This window comes from Pangasianodon hypophthalmus, chromosome 10 (assembly GCF_027358585.1).
Source record: "Pangasianodon hypophthalmus isolate fPanHyp1 chromosome 10, fPanHyp1.pri, whole genome shotgun sequence".
NCBI classification, from domain to species: Eukaryota; Metazoa; Chordata; class Actinopteri; order Siluriformes; family Pangasiidae; genus Pangasianodon; species Pangasianodon hypophthalmus.
The window spans coordinates 24,157,018-24,180,136 of NC_069719.1; the positions used below are offsets into that span (position 1 = coordinate 24,157,018).

Here is a 23,119-nt window from a genome sequence, read left to right on the forward strand (position 1 = left end):
TACCACAATACTGTTGACCAGAAGGTGCTGATTAACAGTAACATTAGTTCCGGTTAAAAAGCAAATCACAGGTTTTTGGAGGGATTTGCTGTTTCTTGGTTACATGACAAGCTGCATTTTATGGCTTATTCGCTTCGAGAGAGTAAAGAGGCTGGTGAGGGAACGACTGTTTATAGCACTTATAATGTAACTAATAACAGGAAATAACTTGCGTCATGGAGGTTCCACAACATTAAAAGTAACTGTAAAAGAATAAAAAAGGAAGATGCTTTGTTCATTAATAAATAAAAAATTGTTAGCACTGGCAAATTGCTGTGGTTGAAGAGGAATAAAACACTCCGGGACATGCTGTTTTTGGAAAATTATCAGCTTTGGGGTGATACCACCACCACGTTGTTGATTATTGTCCTATAACAACACACCCTGTCATGTATTATTCTTTACATATTTGAGCTGCATAATTGCAAATCAACAATATAGTTCTCATGTACGAATAGTTATCTCATGTGTACTTACTTGTACAGTATCGTATAATTAAAAGGTCAGTGTCGTTAGCTTATTTCCAAGTCCAAGTGCTCTCCAGGCTGAAATTAAAATCTTCTCTGATTTCATTGGTCTAGGCAGTGCTCCAGACTCTGTGGACAAACCAGAGAGTACAAGAGTGATGATCTTCTCATCGTTTCGTGAGAGTGTTCAGGAGATCGCTGAGATGCTTAATCGTCACCATCCCCTTGTCAGGGTCATGACCTTTATGGGGCAAGCATCAGCTGGGAAAGGGGTGCGAGGGTTCACTCAGAAGGAGCAGCTTGAGGTAACACCTCAACCATGAGTCTAAGAGCTGTGCACATGTTCAGTGCTATCTGCTTTCTTATGGTTTCCTGTAGGAAAATAGAAGGAAAGTACAGTCAGGTCCATAAATATTGGGACAGTGACACAGTTTTGGTAATTTTGCCTCTGTACACCACCACAATGGATTTGAAATGAAGCAATCAAGATGTGACTGAAGTGTAGACTTTCAGCTTTAATTCAACGGCTTCAAGAAAAATACTGCATTAACCGTTTAGGAATTACAGCCATTTTTTACAGAGTCCCTCCATTTTCACAGGCTCAAAAGTAATGGGACAATTGACTGATAAGCAGTGGCCTGTTTCCTCCTTATATCATGATAAATTAAGGAGATAAAAGGTCTGGAGCTGATTCCAAGTGTTGAATTTGCATTTGGTAGCTGTTCATGGGAACTCTCAATATGCCGTCCAAAGAGATGTTGATGCAAGTGAAGGAGGCCATCATTAGGCTGAAAAACCAAAACAGACCTATCAGAGAGATAGCAGAAACTTTAGGAGGGCCAAATCAACAATTTGGTACATTCTTAAAAAGAAGGAATACACTGGCGAGCTCAGCAACACCAAAAGGCCTGGGAGACCACAGAAAACAGCTAAAGTGGATGATTGCAGAATTCTTTTCTTATTGAAGAACAACCCCTTCACAACATCTAGCCAAGTCAGGAACACTCTGGAGGAGGTAGGCCTATCGTTGTCAAAGTCTACAATCAAGAGCCACCTTCATGAATGTAAATACAGACGGTTTACCTCAAGATGCAAACCGCTGGTAACACTCAAGAACACAAAGGCCAGATTAGACTTTGCTAAAAACCTCTAAAAAAAGCCTGACCAGTTCTGATGCAAAATTAACTTGTACCAGAATGATGGGAAGAGAAAAGTATGGAGAAGGAAAGGAAGGGCTCATGATCCAAAGCATACCACATTATCCGTCAAACATGTGGAGGCAGTGTTATGGCATGGGCATGTTTGGCTGCCAATGGAACTGGGTCACTGGGGCTTATTGATAATGTGACTGTTGATAGAAGTAGCAGGATGAATTCTAAAGTGTACAGAGCTATACTTTCTGCTCAGATTCAGTCAAATGCTGCAAAACTGATAGGACAGCGCTTCACAGTACAGATGGATAACAACCCAAAACATACTGTGAAAGCAGCCCAAGAGCTTGGAAATTAAATGTTCTTAAATGGCCGAGTCAGTCACCTGACCTCAACTCAACTGAGCTGCTTTTCACTTACTGAAGACAAATCTGAAGGCAGAATGACCCACAAACAAGCAGCAACTGAAGATGGCTGCAGTAAAGACCTGGCAAATCATCTCAAGGGAGGAAACTCAGCATTTGGTGATGTCCATGGGGTCCAGACTTCAGGCAGTCATTGACTGCAAAGGATTTACCTCCAAGTAATAAAAATAATCCTAATATTTATGATTATATTAGTTTGTCCCATTACTTTTGAGCCTGTGAAAATGGAGGAACTCTGTAAAAAATGGCTGTAATTCCTAAATGGTTAATGCAATATTTTTGTTAAACCCCTTGAATTAAAGCTGAAAGTCTACGCTTCAGTCACATCTTGACTGCTTCATTTCAAATCCATTGTGGTGGTGTACAGAGGCAAAATTACCAAAACTGTGTCACTGTCCCAATATTTATGGACCTGACTGTATATAATGCAATATGTTTACAATAAATAAAGACACACACACACACACAAATATTTTATATAGATAGATGGATAGATATATAAAATGATTTTTTTAAAATGACACTGCTAGTGAAAATGCTTTCTTTTTCAATTTAAGGTTTTCTTCACAAATGATAGCAGCAACAACTTAGTAGAATCTTTGAAATATTTACATGATTTTCAGAATTTCTTAGTATTTGCTATGCCGCCTTTTTGCTTTAATGATGGTGTGCACTCAAGCTGGCACAGACTCCACAAGTTTGTGTAAAACCTGATGATCCATGTTAGATCAAATCCATCAGTGTGTCGTCTGAACACATGATTCAGTGGAAGGGATAAGACTCATGGAAAATCTGCCCTTTTGTGCAAAGGAGTTAACATGGTCAATATCAAATATTTGCTTAAATTTAAAGAGTGAACTAGAAATTGTGCAACATCTGGAATATTGAATAGTCAAGATTTCCTTTTTTTTTTTTTCAAAATTCTAAAACCTTCTGATTATTTCTAGTTTTAAATTAAAAAAAATTAAATTTAGTGTGCTATGATCATATAGGAGCAACAGAACTGGACTATTCCTCTCCTGTTTATTTGAATTAATGACGTTCACACCTGTTGAAATGCCCAGAATCTTTAAAAGCTGTTCAAACAATATGATAAACACACTCCAGTCCAATTCACATCAGATTTTCTCATCATGCAGGAGACTAAAATATTAGGACATAGTAATGTATCTCCACTTGTTTAATTTATCATTTCCTTATTTATTTTTTTATTGCTGTCCTAAAATAGAACATGGTATGGTAGCTAGTTTATATAATTTATGCAGTATATATTTGTATATAGTTTATATCATTTATATATATCAAAATTAGGTGGTGCGGAGGTTCCGAGAGGGCGGCTTTAACACCTTGGTCTCTACTTGTGTGGGTGAAGAGGGACTCGACATTGGAGAGGTAGACCTAATCGTCTGCTTCGATGCTCAGAAAAGTCCCATCCGTCTGGTGCAGAGAATGGGCCGAACCGGGCGCCACAGGCAGGGGCGCATAGTGGTCATACTGGCTGAAGGACGAGAGGAAAGGGTGAGTCCATTCAAATAAACCTCTCTCATTTATAATTAATCTTTATTAATCATTCCTCATTGTATTCTAATTAGCTATACTACAATGTAAAAGAAAAAAAAAATATTGTATTTCTGCATGTTTTTGATTCCCCAACCAAATAACTTAATGTTGGGTCAGATTCTTATTTTCACTGCGTTTTAGCCTACCAGTCATCCCAATGGTCTGTTATAATAAGGACATCTCAAACAGTTATACCATTAATGTTATGCTAGGCTAGTATATATATAATTACAACAGGGTGTTTTACCCTTTTTAGCACAAACATTCCTGGTAAATGTCTAAGAAAGCAATTCTGTTTGTCAAAGAAAGCAAGTTTGTTTTAAAAATACTTTAGCAATGTCTTTAGCCTAACATCACTCTGGCTCTTCTACTAGAGTGTTATGTCACTTTGAACGTACGAAGCTCCTGTGACATTCTGCAAACTATGATGTTGGATTTTATAGATATCACACTCAAATGTCTTTTGTACTATAGACAGAAATAACGTGTGAATGTGATAAGTAACCTGCCCTGTTTATAAGAGACACTTTGAAATGCAAGTCTTTTGTTATGAGCTGTTTATCGTCTGATCTTTTCATATCGACTCCTTTTTATCATTTTTATTTGTTTTATATCTGCATGCTGATCTCATCTACTCCACAGATCTATAACCAGAGCCAGAGTAACAGGCGCAGCGTGAATAAACGCATCATGGGAAGCAAGCAAAGCTTCTCCATGTTCCCCTACAGCCCCCGCATGCTGCCTACTGGTGTCACTCCCACCTTGCTCAAGATGCACATTACGTGTGGCCAGTTCGAGGGCAAAGAGAGCAGCAGGCGTTCCAGCAATGGACGACAGTCACTCAGTATGAGGAGAGTGTCTCTTCTCAACCCTGACGCCCAAGGTACTAACTGAACAGCCTGAAGTGTCATTGGTACTTGCATATTAATATGCATATTAATATGCACATTTATGTTAAAAAATAGAAAAATAACCACTAAAATCACTGGACCTAAGTATTTTTATTTTAGAGGCTCATATGTTTCCAGATACATGCATTTCATTGTTGATATTTATGCATGAAAATTACATTTTATATATCAGGGAACAAATCCTATGCGTAAATGCAAATCAATTAGCAGGTGGCTTTATTTCCATTCTGTTTTTTTTTTTTTAGTGGATGGCGTGCAGGGGCGTGTGAAGGAGGATGGCTTTCTCACCCCTGCTGAAGAGGCTGAGTGGTCATCTACCATGAAATTGGGTGAGAATGAAGCCCAGCCCAGACTCAGGCACTCCTCTTTCCTGTGCTTTAACACAGAGCCACAACAACAGGTACATTCGTCTCGCTTAGAACAATGGTCCAAACATTAGGGGTGTAACGATACAGCGTTTAATTTCATATAGTTGAATATGAGGCCCTCGATTTGGTATGTCTGCATAACTGCATAATAAAGTAGGCTTTTTGTCATAAAATACAGCTTATATTACATGAGTTCAAAGATGTAAACCTTTAAAACCAAAGATGTAAAAGAATCAGGAGAGGCTACAGCGGTTTTTAAAAAAAAAAAGATTTAAAAAGCATGTTTGAGCTACAGAGAGCTACATGACAGCAGAAATAAAGCAAACTTTGCTTTAGACATGCTCACCCCCTTGAACCACGCCAGCATGGTTGCCAGGGTTGAGATTTTTATACTAGACTGGGATAATTTTGAAACAACAAATTAGAAATGTGTGTGCATCACAGGGAACTTCTTTTGAGTTTTTTTGGGCAGGTTCAGAGCTTTCTGCGTAGTTTTTGAGATGTGGTTGGGGTGGATATTTTTGCTGAGACCTGACAACTCTGCACATAAGCACACATTAGCTCTCTTGGCCAGAGCTACTGTTTAATTAGCCTTGTTTAATTTTGTTACATTCTAATGTGCAGCTTTTGTTTTGTTATATGCAGCTATGCTTCTTCACGATTTCGATTCTCAGAATATTTAAGAAAAATTATGACTGAAAAGACTTTTTTAATTTAATTTTGAAATGATCGAGTGAAACCTAATGAGCTCCGTAGCAGAAATAGAGCACCAAAGTCGGCTAAAATGCCCGATTTCCGCAGCCTTTGGTGTTGTTTGAAAGCTATTGAAGAGCTCTTTTTAACTGTTATAATGTGGTCACAACCATATAAAGAATAATGTGCATAGATCTTTGCAGTCTTGAGCTATAGCAGGCTCTCTATGATCACATGACCAGTGCGCGCTCTACATATTTTAAATTTATGAATTCCACACATCACAATGTATTGTTACACCCCTATAATTTAATGACGTACATGCATCCAGCATGTAGATGAGTATGTGTGATGTTTGCACAGGATGAGTGTGTGAAGGGTCCAGTGAGAGACTTGTCTCTTTGGGAATGGAGACACTGGCAGAATCAGCCTCTTCCAACACACAGAGTGGACCACTCAAGCCGCTGCCTCCATTTCACCGCCATCATGGAACTCATTGACCAGATGAGACAGGAGGAGGAGAAGGTGAGGAAATCTGGGGGAACTCAGGGAGGCCATTTTGTTCATATGCCACTATCTTCAGTTGCGATTATGTCTGTGCATCATTTTGGGCTGCTGCACATACAGACTCCGTGGTCCAGCAGACCATATCATTTCAAATGATTTCAAATGTTTGCAAATAGTTGAGTCATAAAATGCAGACTATATTGGCAATGAGTTTTTCAGGATGCACATTACCTTTAGGACCCTGAAACCTACTCATTCATGCTGACCCAGTGAACAATTCCCCACAAGGGGGCGTTCTTGCTCAAAAGTTTTTGTGTAACATTTTTCAAATTGAAGAAACTAGCATGAACCTACACGATCAGGATATGTGACTGCATGTACGTTTCACTCATTAATTGTGTGTGTATGAAGTAAAGCATACATCCTAGAGGTACATCATACACGAACACAGGCTGTATTCAGTTCTGCATTTATTTAACATTTATGAAAGGAGTCTCGGTAGTATGCATTTTGTAACAGTCACAGTGCTTTGCAAAGTTCCCTGGCACAGGAAAGTCTTCAAGACAGAGGAGTTTATGCTTTCCGGTAAAATGGAGTGGGTAGTGGCACTCTGCTTCTCGTTGTGCTGTATCACACCCCCCCTGTACATTATTTTTGTATAAACGCACAGTCTGTGGTGTGTTATTCCTTATATAATTAACAGCTTTCTTTATTCTAATTCCTTCACTGTCATTACGTTTCTATTTACATTTCTGTTTTGTGCTATGTAGATTTATAGCAGAAATTTCAATGCTTAAGGTGATTGCACAGTAATCCTGATAAAATAACCATCTTTTTGTAAAATGGAACAAAAATGTAAAATATCCTCTAAATGCCGTGTCCATAACTTTGCACTTCTTTCACATAGGTATCCAGTTACCTAGTAATAATACTATAATAAACTACTTTTAAGTTTGTCTGTTATTTTTTAAGTTTTAAGCTAAGCCTAAGTGACCTCTTATTTGTTTTGAACAATGATCAGTACATTTTATTGATTTGGTAATCCCGCACTGCTCATCTCATCTTTCCATGATGACGTGAAATATCCATAATTTTTTTCTGTTTCCCCTGTTCTTTCCTGGTCTCCTTTCAAAAGCCAGACTGTCTGTTCCTTACATAACACTTCGGAGAACACTTATATAAGTGCACGAAGCTGGAAGTAGACCAGGGACAAGTGACTTAGCTGTACATGAATGGCTAATGGAGACAAGAGGTGAGGATTAGAGTCAGAGAATCTAATTCTGGGATAAGCCTCACTCTCATTTGTTCAAAACAAAGCCCATTTAATTTGCCCTGCTTGACTTTTAAGTAACGCAGGAAGAACACAGTAGACTTAATGTCATTAATCAAGGTTGCCAGGTTTCCGCAAAATTTCAAGCCCAAATACATCTCCAAAACCACACAAAAGACCTGAAACTAGCCCCCCAAAATATGGGTCAGATGCACACTGTGTCTATGCACTTGCACTTTCTCTTTGTTCGTGGGAATTTATTAGATTAATTTCAGTTATTCATCTATAAAACAAGATCTTTGTGACTGCGGAGTATTTTTAAACTAGCCCAATCTGGCAAGACGATTGCTGTTCCTGTCCGCTGCTCCTCTCATGAGCATGGATTAGCGTGATTCTTGCCCCAGTGGGTCTCTACTAGCACTTGTTGCACTTTCCATTTTTGACCACTAGGTGCAGTAATAACTCTATGGAGCTATATGTTCCTCTTATCACTTGGATTATAGTAGCTATAAACTAGTCAATCCCTCATCTTTCCTCTGTTTCTTCTCTCTCTTGAAGTTAATAAAAAGAACACACAGCTTGCCATGTGGCTGAGAAACTGCAAAGCGGTCCTGAAGACACTCCTGTGTCAGGAAACTTACAGACTGTTACAAAGCACTGATTTAACTTGCAGATGTAACTATTTTTCTTCTGAGGATATGGTGTTGGTGACCAGTTACCTTTTTTATCCTTAGGAAAAGGAAATTACTGTAAGTTCACATATCCATATCTGATCCACAGGTAGCTCTCATAAGGTCGCAATCTCTCAAAAGTCGCTTCTCGAAAGTCATTTAAAATCCACAATTAAGTTAAAAAATTGTGCAGAACATTTCTAAAGTTATTTTCTAAAATATTTTCAAAATTTTTTTTACATTTTATTCCTGCTCTAATTTAATCAATTTTCTATTCCAACAGAGTGGCTGCAGATATGAATCTGAGGTCAAAGCATATCTACAAAAGGAGGATGTTGTTGGCTGTGAGGAGGATGGCAAAAAAGCGAAACCTACATGTGAAAAAAATCCTCGGCAGAAAAGATCTAAACCTAGACTTGTTGGTCGAGATGCCAGCCATTCTGTCTCAAAAACCAACTTGGATAAGAAGGACCAAGCAAGACCTTCTTCATGGACTTTATTAAAAGACAAAGTGTCTTCCGAGTCTGACTGTGATGCCACTAAAGAAAATTTAAGTGTGTTTCGGTGCGATGATAACCTTGCAAATAATGATGCAGATAATGATAATACTGATAATGCTATGCAGACTGATTTAAAAGAGCATTCTGAGACTATACTGTCAAGCAAAGATAAGCAGCTACATAGTTCTCCTGAACACACAAAGGGCCTTAAGACAAGCCCTGATACTTCCCTCAAGCCTGTTGAGGAAATGTTCTATTTACCCAAATGGGATGTCTGTCAAAAACTCTACAATTTCAGTCAATCTGCTGGAAGCTTGGAAATTATTCTATCCAATGTCAAACATCTTCTGTCTAGATCTCCACCTGAATGTCTTGATCTACATTGCTCATTAAGCCTCAATGAACCTGCTCACTTTGGTGAATCAGATGAGATCTGCAGTAGTCCGAGGGAAGAGGTTGATCATTTCCAGGTCAATTTCGACCTTGATGAACATGATAATTCGTTGGACTCTGACTCTCTGGACTGTAACATAGCAGGAGCCCCTCCTGAATCTGTAATGTTGCCTAGTGAGACTGTTCCTGCTGGTCCGGACAGTACCGCCAACAGCCCTAGCTGGGATGAGGTTTTCGATGACGCTGTGGATGATAGGGCACATAAAAACACCAATCTACCTGTAGAGTCTAAAATTCAGCTCACTAGCTTAGATGAAAGTGTTGACTTGTTTGGTGATGATGAGGCTTTCTTACAAATATCATTACCAAACATTGAGACTCCAAACAAAAACACTGTGATTCCCGTCAACAGACAGGCCACTGACCAACGGAAACAGGTCACACAAAATGTAGGGGGTGCATCAAATATTGTTACTACTGAAGAGTCTTCCAAGAGCCCAGTACACAAACCACCATCTGAGCAGAGGTCTGAGGCTTTTAATTATTCTCAGGACATTTTTTCTGTGAACTTTGACCTTGGGTTTTCTTTTGACTCTGAAGAGGAGGAAACTGCAGAACCAGCTTCTGACATGACCGCAGAACCCACAGCTGATCGAGCGCAAACTTTCACCTCACTAACCCTGAACAAACCCAATACATCTTCCAACAACTTCTCTCTTGGACATATGTCAACCCCCAGAGTGTGTCCAATGGACAAAAAGCTACCATCTCTCATAGACAAGACTAACCTGTCACCCATAATCACTGAGCGAGAGAGTTTGGGAAGACCAAATGCTTCTACCCCGAATCCGTCATTTGTGTCTCCAAAAAGCAGAAATCTTGAACTCTTACCTAAAGTATTGCACTCACAAGCACAGCCACGTGGAACAGGGAACAGATTGTGTCGGAGGTCTCTGCTTGATGCAGGGAAACCTGTTTATGGAGCTCATGCTTTTACAGGTCAGTTAAATTTTTTATTTATTTATTTTTTTTTTTTGCAGTAGCTGCAAATGAAATTTTCCATCAATGTTTATGACTGGGTTTGTTATTTAGGACTGTTCTTGGGTGTGTAATAATAATATAGTTTGTTTATTTAGCTCTTTTCACTAACCCAAGAAACAGGTGGTGGGGGTACTGTGGTTGTGAGGAAACAGAAGACGACTTGATGCAGGGTGTTCAACAGAGGCCATGGTACCAAAGCTATGACATTTGGATGTAGAATAGCCAGCAGTGGATGGTCCGGGGGTATGAGTGGGTTTGTAGGGAAGGAAAACCATCAGACAAAGAGGATGAGTTTATAAGTGAGGAAATGACTTTGAAAAGTATGCATTACTTTTGTTGTTTTATGTAGTGCAGTTAGTAAATTATGTTACCAGGCTTGAGGGTTGAGATCTGAATGACATGAGGCTTAGGAAGGAGTTGGAGGTAATGCCAATGAGAACTGTGTTGAAATAGTCATCTGTTAATGAAACTACCAAAACAGTTAAAGAAGTAGGTTCTGAGTTTAGCGGTGGTGCTGAACTGACATTAATATCTATTTGGGTCTACAATGATCCCAATATCTAAAATATTAGAGTGTTATGGTCTAGTTTTGTTGAGAGCTGATATTGAGCCAATGAAAACGTTCTTACTAAGGATCAACAAGGCTTTAGTCTTGAGCCGGGGTGGACGAAGTGCTGAGAAATTATACTTAAGTGAAAGTGTAGATAATGTCTCAAAATCTTACTTAATTAAAAGTAGAAGTATCTAGCTTCATGTGAATGTACTCAAGTGAAAGTAAAAAGATGAAGCTGAAATGTACTTAAGTATTATAAAAGTGAAAAGTTGGCATTTTAACTGATGAAATTAAATTATTCAGGAAATTAACATTTATTATTTAACTAAAACTATTAGAAGATGATATTTGTTCTATGGCAACTATATCATTTTGCCTGAAAACATTATTCATCCTGTGTAAGTTTGAAATATTTGCTCTTAGCTAGAATTGACTTGCTGCCTAGCCAATTATATTAGCTACTGGAATTGATCTAGCCATTTTGAGGGTGTTTTCTTTAATGAATAAGGACATGTCTTTAAGTAAAATAGGTAAGGAAGTCCTTTGAAAACTGTGTAAAAGGCAGGGCTCATGTCTAGTAGAATAACTAAGTTGAGGCTCCAGGAGTGAGCAAAGACATGGAAATGGATTATCCAGTTGATTGGTCAACCACATGGCAATTTATAGCAGTTTTTTATGGAAATTTTGTGTTTATTCATCTGTTTCTTTGTGATTTTGAATTGTCCAGAAACAGCGATCAGTGATAGTGATGAGGAATCAGTCATAAGAAAACCAGGACGTCAAGGAAGACCCAATCCCCTGGCATCTCCAGATGTAAGACGCACTACAAAACATGCTTGGCACACTGCTTGAATTAGGCCAGTCTTAACACAAAACCCAGCTTTCTAATCATCATCATTTTACCGTGTAATCTTTTGCGCTAGAATGTCTTGACCCAGACTGGGCGGTGTTTTCATTAATATCTCAAAAGACATAGCATTTAGTAGAAAAAGCACTATGAAGACACTTGCTTGCTCAAATGTGAGGGTATAATTTGAACATGAAAAAACGTGTATGAACCATGGCCTGTTTTCCTGATAAATTTCTCCAAGCATTAATTTACTAGAGCACAGTCATTAATAAGGGTGTAAACCTCAGGCTTCCACGCTATGCAGTATGATTTCAAATTCATAATTTGATATTTGATGATACCACCTTATCTGCTATGATACAATTCGATTGGATTTTCTAGCCTCCCATTGATATGTGACCAGGCTATTTACACATCAGTTTTAAAAACTGTATTTTTTTTTACACACCATTTGTCTGTCCTTTTAATAGTCTGATAATAGTCAGATTCTAATCAATGTCTGATAAATTGGTTACAGTGAAATAAATATTACTTATTTGTTTATTTAATACCTTTTCAAATATTTATTGAATTTATTCATATATGACATTAAAAAATTTGATTCATTTCTATAATTGAAGGTATATGTGATCCTTTTTTTGAATCCTTATGGATGTGCTGCTGATAAATTTGTGCTCTACACTAATGTCGTGTGACTGTGTCTTTGTGAACATTATTTTTTTTCTAGCAATCAAAAATCAGTGATGTCGAGTCTCCTGTCCAGGCGCCTAGAAAGCGAGTCGCTCGATTAAATATGGTACGTCTATGAATTTTTCACAAAACACATTCTTTCTACAGGAAAGAGTCTGCGTCCGCTCTTTTTTTTTTTTAGTCATGATTGATTGGCTTTATTTTCTAGTCAGAGGAGAGTGACGGGGAAGCTGTTTCAGACGACGACTTTAAGCAAGACTCATTTTGTCGGCCCAAAGTGTTTCAGCCTTCTAAACGTTCACATCCTCTTAAGGTGAAATCTAAGGTAAAAGCAGCTCTCATCCAGTATTGCACACATTGCATGCAGGTGAAGAAGGTCATTTTAATGTCATGTCATGTTTTTTTAACAAAATGTAGCCACCAAAAATGTCACATACATTTATCCTTTGACCTGGGTCCACTCTTTAATCTCCCAGAAGGCAGTGCACAGAGATGGGAGGCAGTTCCTGGATGAAGAGGCAGAGCTGTCTGAAGAAGGAGGCTCTGTCTCTTCTGATGAATGTGATGGAGAAGAACTGAACAAGTCTTTGGAAGGTTTTGTAGTGGACGCCACTCAATTCTCTCAAGGTCTTAATGGTACGAAAAAAGCTTCATATTATGGATTAATATGCTTGCATCCACTTTTCGAATGCATTTTTAAAATAAGACATTTTGAAAATTGGTATATGAAATGTTGAATCGGAATTTGTGGTTGTACCTGACGATTTAATTTAAAAAATTTGCTTATATTTTATGAATTTTATTTTGTTTATTTAAATGCAATCTTTAGCACAGTGCATTCTTTTGCACAGTGCCCTCCCCTAAAGACTATGTTGTATTTGACTTGAACTCCTTTAAAGCATCGTCTAATGAAGTATCTAATTATGTATTGGAATTACCTTTGAGACAAGGTTTCCCCAAAAGGGAATGGTTATAATTTTGGATAACCTGATTTGAACTGACCAGTATAAATAAGGGTATCTCGTTTGGAAATTTGGAAATGTGCTTTGAGTAATGGCTTCTCTTTTTCAGATTCTGAGATGCATGGAGTTTATCTGAAATCTGTAAAGAGCCCTGCCATTTCAAACAAATTCAGAATGGCGCACAGGCCCGTGCATAACATGAACATCTTCTCACAGGTGAGTAGAGTGGGTACTTAGAGGGACAGTCTGTATCGTGCATTTTCTGAGCTTAAAAGTCAGCTGCAGAATCAGTTTTAAGAATCTAAGGAATTCTGTATCGACAGCGGAAGTTATACAGAGATAACATAATTGTGACAAAATTGCAATATCTAGTAACAGTATTCAGAAGCTCAATGCTGAACTTATATTTAGTTGGAAATAAGATTTGTAATTTATTGGACAGGGTGGAACCAAGGTAAACAACACTGAGGAGTGCAGCTAAAAATGGACAGATATTAGTTTAGGTCTAACATGGTTACTCCTGGGGGATCTTGAGAAAGTATGTTATCATGTCACGTGGTAGTGGTGGTGTATTCGTTTGTTTTATGACAGTATTTGGACACACTTATCATAGATCAGTTTGTATTAGATCAAATGTATACTGGTTTGAGATTTCACATTTTTTCCCCTACAGAGTGTAATGTATAATGTGTTTTTCCACACAATTTAGTCTGTAAATATAAATAAATAAAAATAAATTAAAAAAAAAAAAATCCATAATATGTTATCCATAACTAATGGGAAGCACTTGGTCCTCTGTGTGCAGGTACCTGAGCAGGACGAGACATATGAAGAGGACAGTTTTGTGGTCAATGAAAGTGAAGTCGAGGAAGACTCTGATAGTGCTTCTGATGAGGAAGAGGAGGCTGGAGTAGAGATTGTCCCTGAAGACTCATACATAGATGGGAGACGACAGTATGCCACACGGCGCAGAGTTCATCTCAGACAAACTAGGACTGCTGGAGAGACGAGAAGCCTCCACTACAGAAAAGCCAAACGCTCCAGACTCGTCCGGGTGGAGGATTCGAGTGAAGAAGAAGAGGAGAAGGATGAGAAGAAGAGGAAGATGCTCTATGCTGTGAAGGCACCTGTTTCAGATGGTGCAGCTAGGACAGTTTTTAATACATCACCTCTGTCCCATTTGCCTAAATCTGACCCTATACGAGCAAGAGAAGAGAAGAAGAGCAGAAAGGATGCTGTGCTGGAGAAACAGGAGAGGGACAGACAGAGATTCAGTAACCAGGCCCTGCTGTCTGAAGAGCTGGACTTTCAGGAACCTCTGTCCACCTCTTGTGTTAAAACACAGGTGAGATTTATAGGAGGACCTTGTCATTTTTAAAACTATTTTGGCCTAATTTAAAATGGTCTTTAGTGTGAAAAATGTTTAACATCTTTTGGCCTCATTTAGCAATCTTTCAGTAGAGTTGTGTGTAAATGTTTGTGGAAGCCAAACCGAACAAAAATTTTGCGCAGGACTTACAAAAGTTTGGGAAAGACTGATTTTCTTCGTACTCGTGTGCGTATGTTGATCACCCGTAGTGTGCAAAGTGCACTCCCGACACAGCTCATTTGCGTGTAATGAAGCCCACAAATCTCCTTATAAGTTCAAGTGTACAGGCTGAAAGGCAGAAGTGGAAATGATCTTGATTCGCTTCTATGCCAAAAAAATATTATACAATCATAATAATAAGCGCTAAATCTTCCTTTGTTTACGGCTTACGGCTATGCGCAGACAAACCGGCCCGTCCTCCTTTTATACGGCGCCATTTCTTTGGTCACTGAATGATTAATTGTATTTGTCTTAATTTGTGGGTTTGTATGATTTATATGATTTGAAGTCGATCAAGTCGAGGTTTACATTAGTTAGTTTTCTTATGCATAAATTTACACACACTCAGGAGCAGGAGTAGGATACGAACGTTTTTCCGAATTCACAGGATTTTCATGAACTTTCTGTAAACGCTCGTATGAACGATTTGCGCATAAATCCGTTCGTATCCAGCTTGATAAATGAGGCCCATTGTGAGTAAAGCAGCAAGAGTGTCAAAGCAGGAAGCAAGACCCAAGTGAGGCTCCCAGGCATTTTATCAATACCTTTTCATTTTAACTAGGTGTCTTTATATTTATGTTAAAAATAAATGTCCTATATTCAGTGTATTAAGATATGCTTTAAGATTAATTAATTTATAATTTGTACTTTATGTATTCAGGCAGCCTGTAGTACTACTTCTCTGACCGTGGCCAGTGGTTCTGTTGATTACGGTACCACGACCAACAATACCACGACCAACAATACCACGACCAACACAACCCCGGCTTGCGTGTGCGTGCTAGTGGACAGCCGTTGCATCAGCGCTGGTGCGGATGTTGTGTCCTCCCTTCGACTAAAACATGGTGCGGCTGTGCACATCTGTTCTCTGGTCAGCTGTGATTTCATCGTAAGTAACCGCATGGCTGTAGAGTGGCAGAGAGAGTCGGACTTGGCCAGTCCCCAGAGTCGCAAGCGGCTACAGGAGAGGATGCAGAGCCTGCAGGGCTTATTTGACCGGGTGTGCCTCCTGGTGGAGAAAGACCGCACTAAAGCAGGTAAGCTAATGAGCAGTTGATATCGCGATTTGAGAATACCGTATACGATACCTTTGAGATATGATTAAACATTAATAATGCTTACAGTAAATTAATTTTCAATAAATACATGATTAGTATGCTAGATTCTGTTCAATTCAATTTTATTTGTATAGCGTTTTTAACAATGAACATTGTCTCAAAGCAGCTTTACAGAACATAAGAAACAAAAAGCATGCAAACAGAAACAAAAACATGCAAACAGTCCTAGATGTTAGACAAAATTATCCCTAGTGAGCAAGCCTGAGGCGACTGTGGCAAGGAAAAACTCCCATAGATGATATGAGGAAGAAACCTTGAGAGGAACCAGACTCAAAAGGGAACCCATCCTCATTTGCGTGATACTGGGGAGTGTGATATGAACAATATCCTTTCTGCATTTATTTATAGTCACGTAGAATTTTATGTGTATATTAATTTGGAGGTTGTTGTCTTCCTCAAAGTCCACATAGGGTTGGCAGCGTTGCTTTGAATACCCAAATCCTCACGAGGCAGAAACCGGCTGGAGCAGGTCCATCTCTGGATGCCTCAGGATCCTCGTAGGGTTGGCCTCTGTCTACTGGAGCTGGCACAATCTCTATGTGCCTCGGGATGGGTAGAAGAAGGGAAACAAGTGGAAAGGAATTAGCGTAGCTGCTATTCATAATATTAGTAAGCCCTAAATCATAATGTGCAGTTAATCAGATGTACTGAAGTACAAGGTTATGGTATGTGTTAAGTGTATGCCTGGCTAAAGATATATGTCTTTAATCTACGTTTGAACTGGGAGACTGTGTCTGAGCCCCGAACACTGTCAGGAAGGCTATTCCAAAGTTTAGGAGCTAAATACAAAAACGCTCTACCCCCTTTTGTAGACTTTGATATTGTGGGAACTACCAGAAGTCCAGAGTTTTGAGATCTTATGGAGCGTGGTGGATTGTGACGTGTTAGAACGTAAGTACGTAAGTAGTGCTAGTTTATAATAAATTCGAAACTTAACAGGTAGCCAGTGCAGGGATGATAATATTGGGGTTATGCAATCATCTTTTCTTGACCTAGTAAGAACTCTGGCGGCTGCATTCTGGACTAACTGTAGCTTGTTTATTGAAGATGCAGGACAACCACCTTGCAATGCATTACACTAGTCCAGTCTGGAGGTCATGAATGCATGAACTAGCTTTTCTGCATCAGATACAGATAAAATGTTCCTAAGCTTGGCAATGTTTCTAAGGTGGAAGAAGGCTGTTTTAGTAATATTGGAAATATGATTTTCAAAAGACAAGCTGCTGTCTAATATTACGCCCAGGTCTTTCCCAGGTAGCTAGTCTTTTTGGCCATAGGTGTGCTTTGTAGGTAGGCAGCTCCTAACTGTAGTACATCTGTTGTCTTCACTCTTGTACAGCTGTATTCTGTAATAATTTATAATCCCACTAGCCGACTGTCACCCAAACGAGGATGGGTTCCCTTTTGAGTCTGGTTCCTGTCAAGGTTTCTTCCTCATGTCTTCTCAGGGAGTTTTTCCTTGCCACTGTCACATCTGGCTTGACACTGATAGATACTGATTAGATACTGATCTAAATATAAATCTGGATTTCTGTAAAGCTGCTTTATGACAGTGTTTACTGTTATTGCTTTGAATTGTTATTGCATTGAGTGCACTGAATTGAACTACCATGTCAGTATCACTTCTGTCCTGAGAAAGGTAAACCATCTGATTAATAGTCAGTCAGTGGTACTGCTATAATGGTCACTTTCCGTTGTATAACACGGTGGAAGGTTAATGACAGACTGTGCATTGAATCAGATGAACTCGTCAGTAAAACTACAACATGTAGGTATCATTAGTGTACCTGATAAAATGGCCAATAAGTGTCTGTCCACTTGGTTTATAAGATTTTTCAAAAAAATTTTTTTAAAAATATTTCTATAAAACAATTTCATGAAGCTCAGAATTGATGTACAGCTTATTGGTATGTTATGCATAAAATTTCTGACTTACAAAGGGCCGGATAAACAACAAATATATGCAAGCGTTGACGACAGACTTTTATACTTTTAATACTAAACCATTATTAATTGATGATTAGTTCATGGCTGTAAATAAGACAATTTGAAGTGGTTATGATCAGAAGGTCAGAGGTTCAAGCCCCAGCACTGCCAGGCTGCCACTGTTGGGCCCTCGAGCAAGGCCCTTAACCTTCTCAGAAGGTGCTGAACCACGGCCAGGTTTTCTCATATGGATATTAGTTTTTTTTATTAGTTTACAAGTACTTGGTTCAGTTCACTGCAATACATTCCTGAGTCAACATCTGGACTGCGGTCTGCCTTTTTAACCACCCTTGCTCTATCCATTCCTTTATTCATGACTTTATTTTTAACTTTTTTCTCATAGGAGAGCCGCTGCGTTCGTTCCAGCGAAGCCGTTATTACGACAGCACTCTGGCTGCGCTGGTAAGAGCAGGGGTCAGACTTCTGTTTAGCACAGGTCCAGACGACACCGCCACACTGTTGGCCCAGCTGGCACAGGTGGAGCAGAGGAAAGGCCAGGCCATCAGCGTCCCTGTGGAGGTCAAAGGTCGTCGTCAGCAGGCGTTGCAGTTTTACCTCACGCTGCCGTGTGTGAGCTACGTCAACGCCCTTTACATGTGTAATAGATTCTACTCTGTAGCGCATCTGGTCAACAGGTATCATAAACATTCATACAGCTGTGACACTCTTTGAGCCAACAGTTTGACATTAAAAACCCATTTTGACTGTTCTAGTGCTAATATATATATCACATTGCTTCTTCATTTGTTTGCACAAGATCTTGTTGCATTGTATTGTACCTGGAGGTGAAATACTAAACCATATTTTCTGTCTTGTTCTTCAGTTCTGTGGATACACTGCAGGCAGGTATCCATGTGAGCCGCTCCAGAGCCGAGGAGATTTACCGCTGTCTCCGCTACTCATGTGACACCACACTGATGAAAAGCAACACCTCAAAGAATAACCTATAAGCATGGTGTATGTCCATGCGTGCACAAGAAAAACACTCTCTTTCAATGCACTTTATACATTCTAAACTATTGCCTTTGTCATAAATAAGTCATGTTTACACCTCATTTTTTATAAATACGCTACTTAAATTATTTTGTTTATGTGTATATATATATATATATATATATATATATATGGAAATGTATATGTGGACCAAATAATGCAAATTTTTGTGAATGGCACTCTATATAAGAAGTGTGTTGAGTAATAAAAAAATATTTCCTAAATGTTTTCTATGGTTTATCTGTAAAATGAATAGAAATAGTTGTAGAAATAGTCATAATAATAATAATAAGCCGAACTGACCTGACTGATGATAAAGGTTGAGAAATCCTCAGCAGTTTCCAAAAACCTATGGAAGATACCACATTAGATGAAGTCCTGGTCTTAGTCAAGCTCAAAGAGTCCGCTCAGGAAGATTCAGCTGATTTTGTCAAGCTTCTCGCCTTGCTATTCAGGTAACGAAGTGACATGATCTGTTTTTCATGAAATAATGGTAACTGAACTCTGATGTAACTTCAGGACTTAAAATGAGTAACTGGCTCATGAACCTAAAAATAATTTTATATGTTGTATGTATAGGTGAGAATCTGGAAGCTTCATGCCTGTCCATGTGGTGAGTTATTTAATTAGTTATATATTTTAAAAATGTATGGATTCTTCCTCATATCGTCTTAGGGAGTTTTTCTTTGCCACCATCGCTGCTGGCTTGCTCATTAGGGATAAATTCACATATTTACAATTTATTTTGGTTTAACTTAATTTGAATCGATTTCTGTAAAGCTGCTTTGTGACAGTGTCCATTGTTAAAAGTGCTCTACAAATAAAATAAAATAAAATTGAATTGGATGCCCACACTCTTGCAGTGAATGTAGTATCCTAAATAATATAATACCTAAAATACTATCCTCATTTCTGTCTCTGTAAATGCGGAGAGTGGCGCCACATCCTAGCAAAGAATAAGCAATAGATTTTTATTTTTTTTTATCTCTAACTTTTTGTCAGACACTTGGCTTTGTGTATGTGCAGCAATGACATCACCAGTTTCCTGACTGTAGCAACCAGAACACCTCATTTCATCCTGAGAATACACTAATTCAGAAATAAAATAACAGCTACATTTAAAGCTTAAAATACACTTCGAAACAGACAGAAGCCAGAATACACTAGAGAGCTCTGCAATAATAAGTGATGTGGTAGACCTTAGAAATACTGTACATTTTAAGACAGCTGATGTATGTAACTTTGTCAGAAACTACAGTACTTTCTACTAACTTTGTATAACAGATTGTGAGGCTGAGTATAAAAACCATATTTGTTTTTTTGAATTAGTATGTTGTTCCTCTTTCAGCTGCTCCCATTAGGGGTCACCACAGTGGATCATTGGTCCACGTATTTGATTTGGCACAGGTTTTACACCAGATGTCCTTCCTCCTCAATTTTATCCGGGCTTGGGACCGGCACTGAGAGCGCACTGTTGCATGCAACCCCAGGGGTTGGGGTCGGTTCCCTGGCTGGGAATCGAACTCTGGCTGCAGAGGTGAGAGCGCTGTGGCCTAACCACTAGTCCTCCAGGGACCCCATACCCTTGAATTAGTATAAGTATTAAAATTTATATAGAAATTCATATTTGAAACTGGATAACAACACAAGTTTCACATATTGGCATCTTTGCATCAGTTGTCCTCAAAATGTTTCAGTGAAAGAGTACTGTTTATTTAACAGAAGAAACTAAATACTATGAGAAGTGGTGATTTGTGCCATCTAAGTTGTATTAAACTTCTTAAACATTTCATAGACTGTATTATTTAACATACCGCACTTGAAAAAAAAGTTTTAACATTTCAATAATGCAAAGGTTGCCAGAGCAGCTACTTTTTAGGACTCCTAAGAGGCTTTGCTGGGGTTTCTTGGTACAGCTTGGGTCATGACACAAAGTGACTACACAGTGGCTACTACTAGACAGCTCAGATTATATTGGCTGCTCATGATATTGCCAAGTTACTGTTTGTTCATCATAAAAAGTGTAAACTGTAGCCTCCAATGTCTTTGAGTTCACTTTTTTTTTGTTGAGATAATATACTAGACGATTCTACTGAGCAGAACTCAAATGGATATAGTGCTTATGGACATTAATATAGTCATCAAGGTTTTGTCTCTTAGAGTCATTTGCAACTAATATTACTCCAACTACCATATTAGTGTATATGTGTATATTTTTTCAGCACTATTTTGTGTTTACATGCAAGATTATTGAGAGAAAAATCTTCTAAATCTTTGTAACTCAACACCAAAGAGGCCTAGCAAGAATCGGACCGACTTCCTGTTGTTCAAAACTTGCATACAGATAATTGTGACCTGTAGGTGGTGCCAAGGACAAAGTACAGTAAATGTAGCATTTCATGGATCGCTGCCATTATGAGAGACCACCTTTATCCTAGCAATCACTTAATCATAACTAGTTATACAGCTTCATCACTCTAAATAATTGCAGTTTCCTTTAACTAGTTTTGTTTTTACTAGTTTTGACTTGTGTTTACAGTTCTGTGGTGAACTTAACACTGTGATAGAAAACTCAACAAACTTGACAATCTTACGAGGTTATTAGTGAACAGCAAGCTCACAGAGTAGGCAGACATCAAGGCAAATTTTATTAAGAGAGATCCACAAAATAACTGTATTTTAGCAATAAATGTAGCAGTAGTGAAAATTGCAGTGCAGTACCAGAGACCAAAAAAGCATCAGCATCAGCTGTGCTTCTGTCAGCTTTGAGCATCAAAATTTGAGCTTATCCTGGAAAAAACTGCATGCAAAGCAAATAAGGGCATTCACACATTTAGTGAGCTGGGAGGAGACCAGAGGAAAAAAGGGAGGCCATGCTGGCAGTAAGAGCTCAAGGCTAAAGCCCAGAGCCTGGAGCTAGAGGTCACTGTGCCACTCTAACAGGTTATGTAAATAATATCTTTCAGTTAGTTAAAAATGTAAAGTGATCGTCATTACTAATATGAAAGCCCATGCCTAATTTTGTTCCATTCTTGGGCACCAGCACCTTTAAACATGAGCTAGAAATACTGCTGGCTCTAGATTAGACACCAGACACCAGATTAGACTACTTGAAATAGCACAGGCATAATTATACAGTATCACATCATCACCACCAATATTACTAAAACACATAATTGATGCATAACAAACACTCATCTGTTTTAATAAGTTCAACTATTTTATATTTTAATGTTCCAAGTATTAATTTTACCAACACATAGATGGAATTTTTTCTTTTTATTGCATTCGTACTGTATACACTTCGTCAAATCATTGCTTATGTTGTAGATTTTTTTACTCTTGAGAAAAAGAAAGTGTAGGATATTAAAGTATGTAGTGCAATGATCATAGACATAATTAGAAGAACTCGATTTTTTACAGCCAGCTATTGTTGAGGCAGCTGTTGCAAAAATTACATTTGGCTAATGTTAAATGAATCGTTAAAAAAAAAGTGACAAATCAAGACGTAGATACTAAAATGCCAAACATCTACTTGTAACAAAAAAAATAAAAAAATATGAACTAGCGTACTAGCAGTTAACTAGCAGGCTAGCTAAATTAGCTAATATCAGTGATACCTGGGATAGGTTTACATAGTATTGCTATTCGGTTGTATATTCATGGATACTTATGGATACTTATGTGTTCTTCTACAGAGATTATTTTGATGGTTTAAGGTTAAATCTCAGTCATATATGCAGCTGCAAGAAGCTGTGGTCAAAAGGATATCAGCCAGTCATGGCAGAAAGCCTATAACACACTGGTGTGGTAAAGGGAGGCATGAAGAAGGAGGTTTTTTTGAGTAATGCTAACACAGGGCTAGGGAAACACCTAGAAGTCAAGGTTACTGAAGTGTAGAGTAGTGTTGATCTCGACTGGGGATATTATTGAGCAGTGGAATGAACACTGCCATTGTTTTCAGCAACTTGATGGATCTGTTTCGGAGATCCGTGCTAGTGATTTGGATTCCATTTCTGTGGCTGAAGATACTACGCTGTGTTGCTGTTGAAGATCTGATCGGATGTTTTGAAGGCACTAGACAATGTTGTTGTGTGGTTAACTCTTCAATGTTGCATAGAAATCAGAGACTGTTCCTTTGGATTGCTCAAACTAGACTCCAATTACAGGAGTACTGTGCTCCAGGCTTCCAGGAAAATCTATATCAGAGTGCTGAAAAGGACACTCTGTCCAATAGTTGAACCGGTGAGGTTCTCAGGAAGAACAATACTGGAACAGGTTTGTGTGCGGTCATGGGAATGTGCCAATCCAGTCTACGTGTTCTGTGGATTTGGAAGGTATGATTTGTTGCGAAACGTATTGTATTGAGTTACAATTCTTCTT

The 23,119-nt window shown here is 38.6% G+C and overlaps 1 protein-coding gene across 2 annotated transcripts in view; it reads left to right on the forward strand.

The window, feature by feature from the left end:
• The window catches only part of fancm (FA complementation group M), a 42,982-nt gene extending 24,134 nt beyond the window's left edge, over positions 1-18,848 (forward strand). The window contains exons 9-23 of one of the 2 annotated variants that reach the window (XM_034308066.2): positions 621-811; positions 3,394-3,600; positions 4,285-4,525; positions 4,799-4,953; positions 5,978-6,139; positions 8,346-9,954; positions 11,277-11,362; positions 12,127-12,195; positions 12,298-12,414; positions 12,566-12,725; positions 13,161-13,267; positions 13,857-14,396; positions 15,301-15,676; positions 18,087-18,378; positions 18,567-18,848. In XM_034308066.2, the coding sequence (XP_034163957.2) occupies positions 621-811; positions 3,394-3,600; positions 4,285-4,525; positions 4,799-4,953; positions 5,978-6,139; positions 8,346-9,954; positions 11,277-11,362; positions 12,127-12,195; positions 12,298-12,414; positions 12,566-12,725; positions 13,161-13,267; positions 13,857-14,396; positions 15,301-15,676; positions 18,087-18,378; positions 18,567-18,693 (4,439 nt within the window). In that variant the 3' untranslated portion in view covers positions 18,694-18,848. The remainder of the gene's footprint in view (positions 1-620; positions 812-3,393; positions 3,601-4,284; positions 4,526-4,798; positions 4,954-5,977; positions 6,140-8,345; positions 9,955-11,276; positions 11,363-12,126; positions 12,196-12,297; positions 12,415-12,565; positions 12,726-13,160; positions 13,268-13,856; positions 14,397-15,300; positions 15,677-18,086; positions 18,379-18,566) is intronic. The other variant, XM_034308067.2, reaches the window with a different exon arrangement.
• The last annotated feature ends 4,271 nt before the right edge of the window (positions 18,849-23,119 follow it).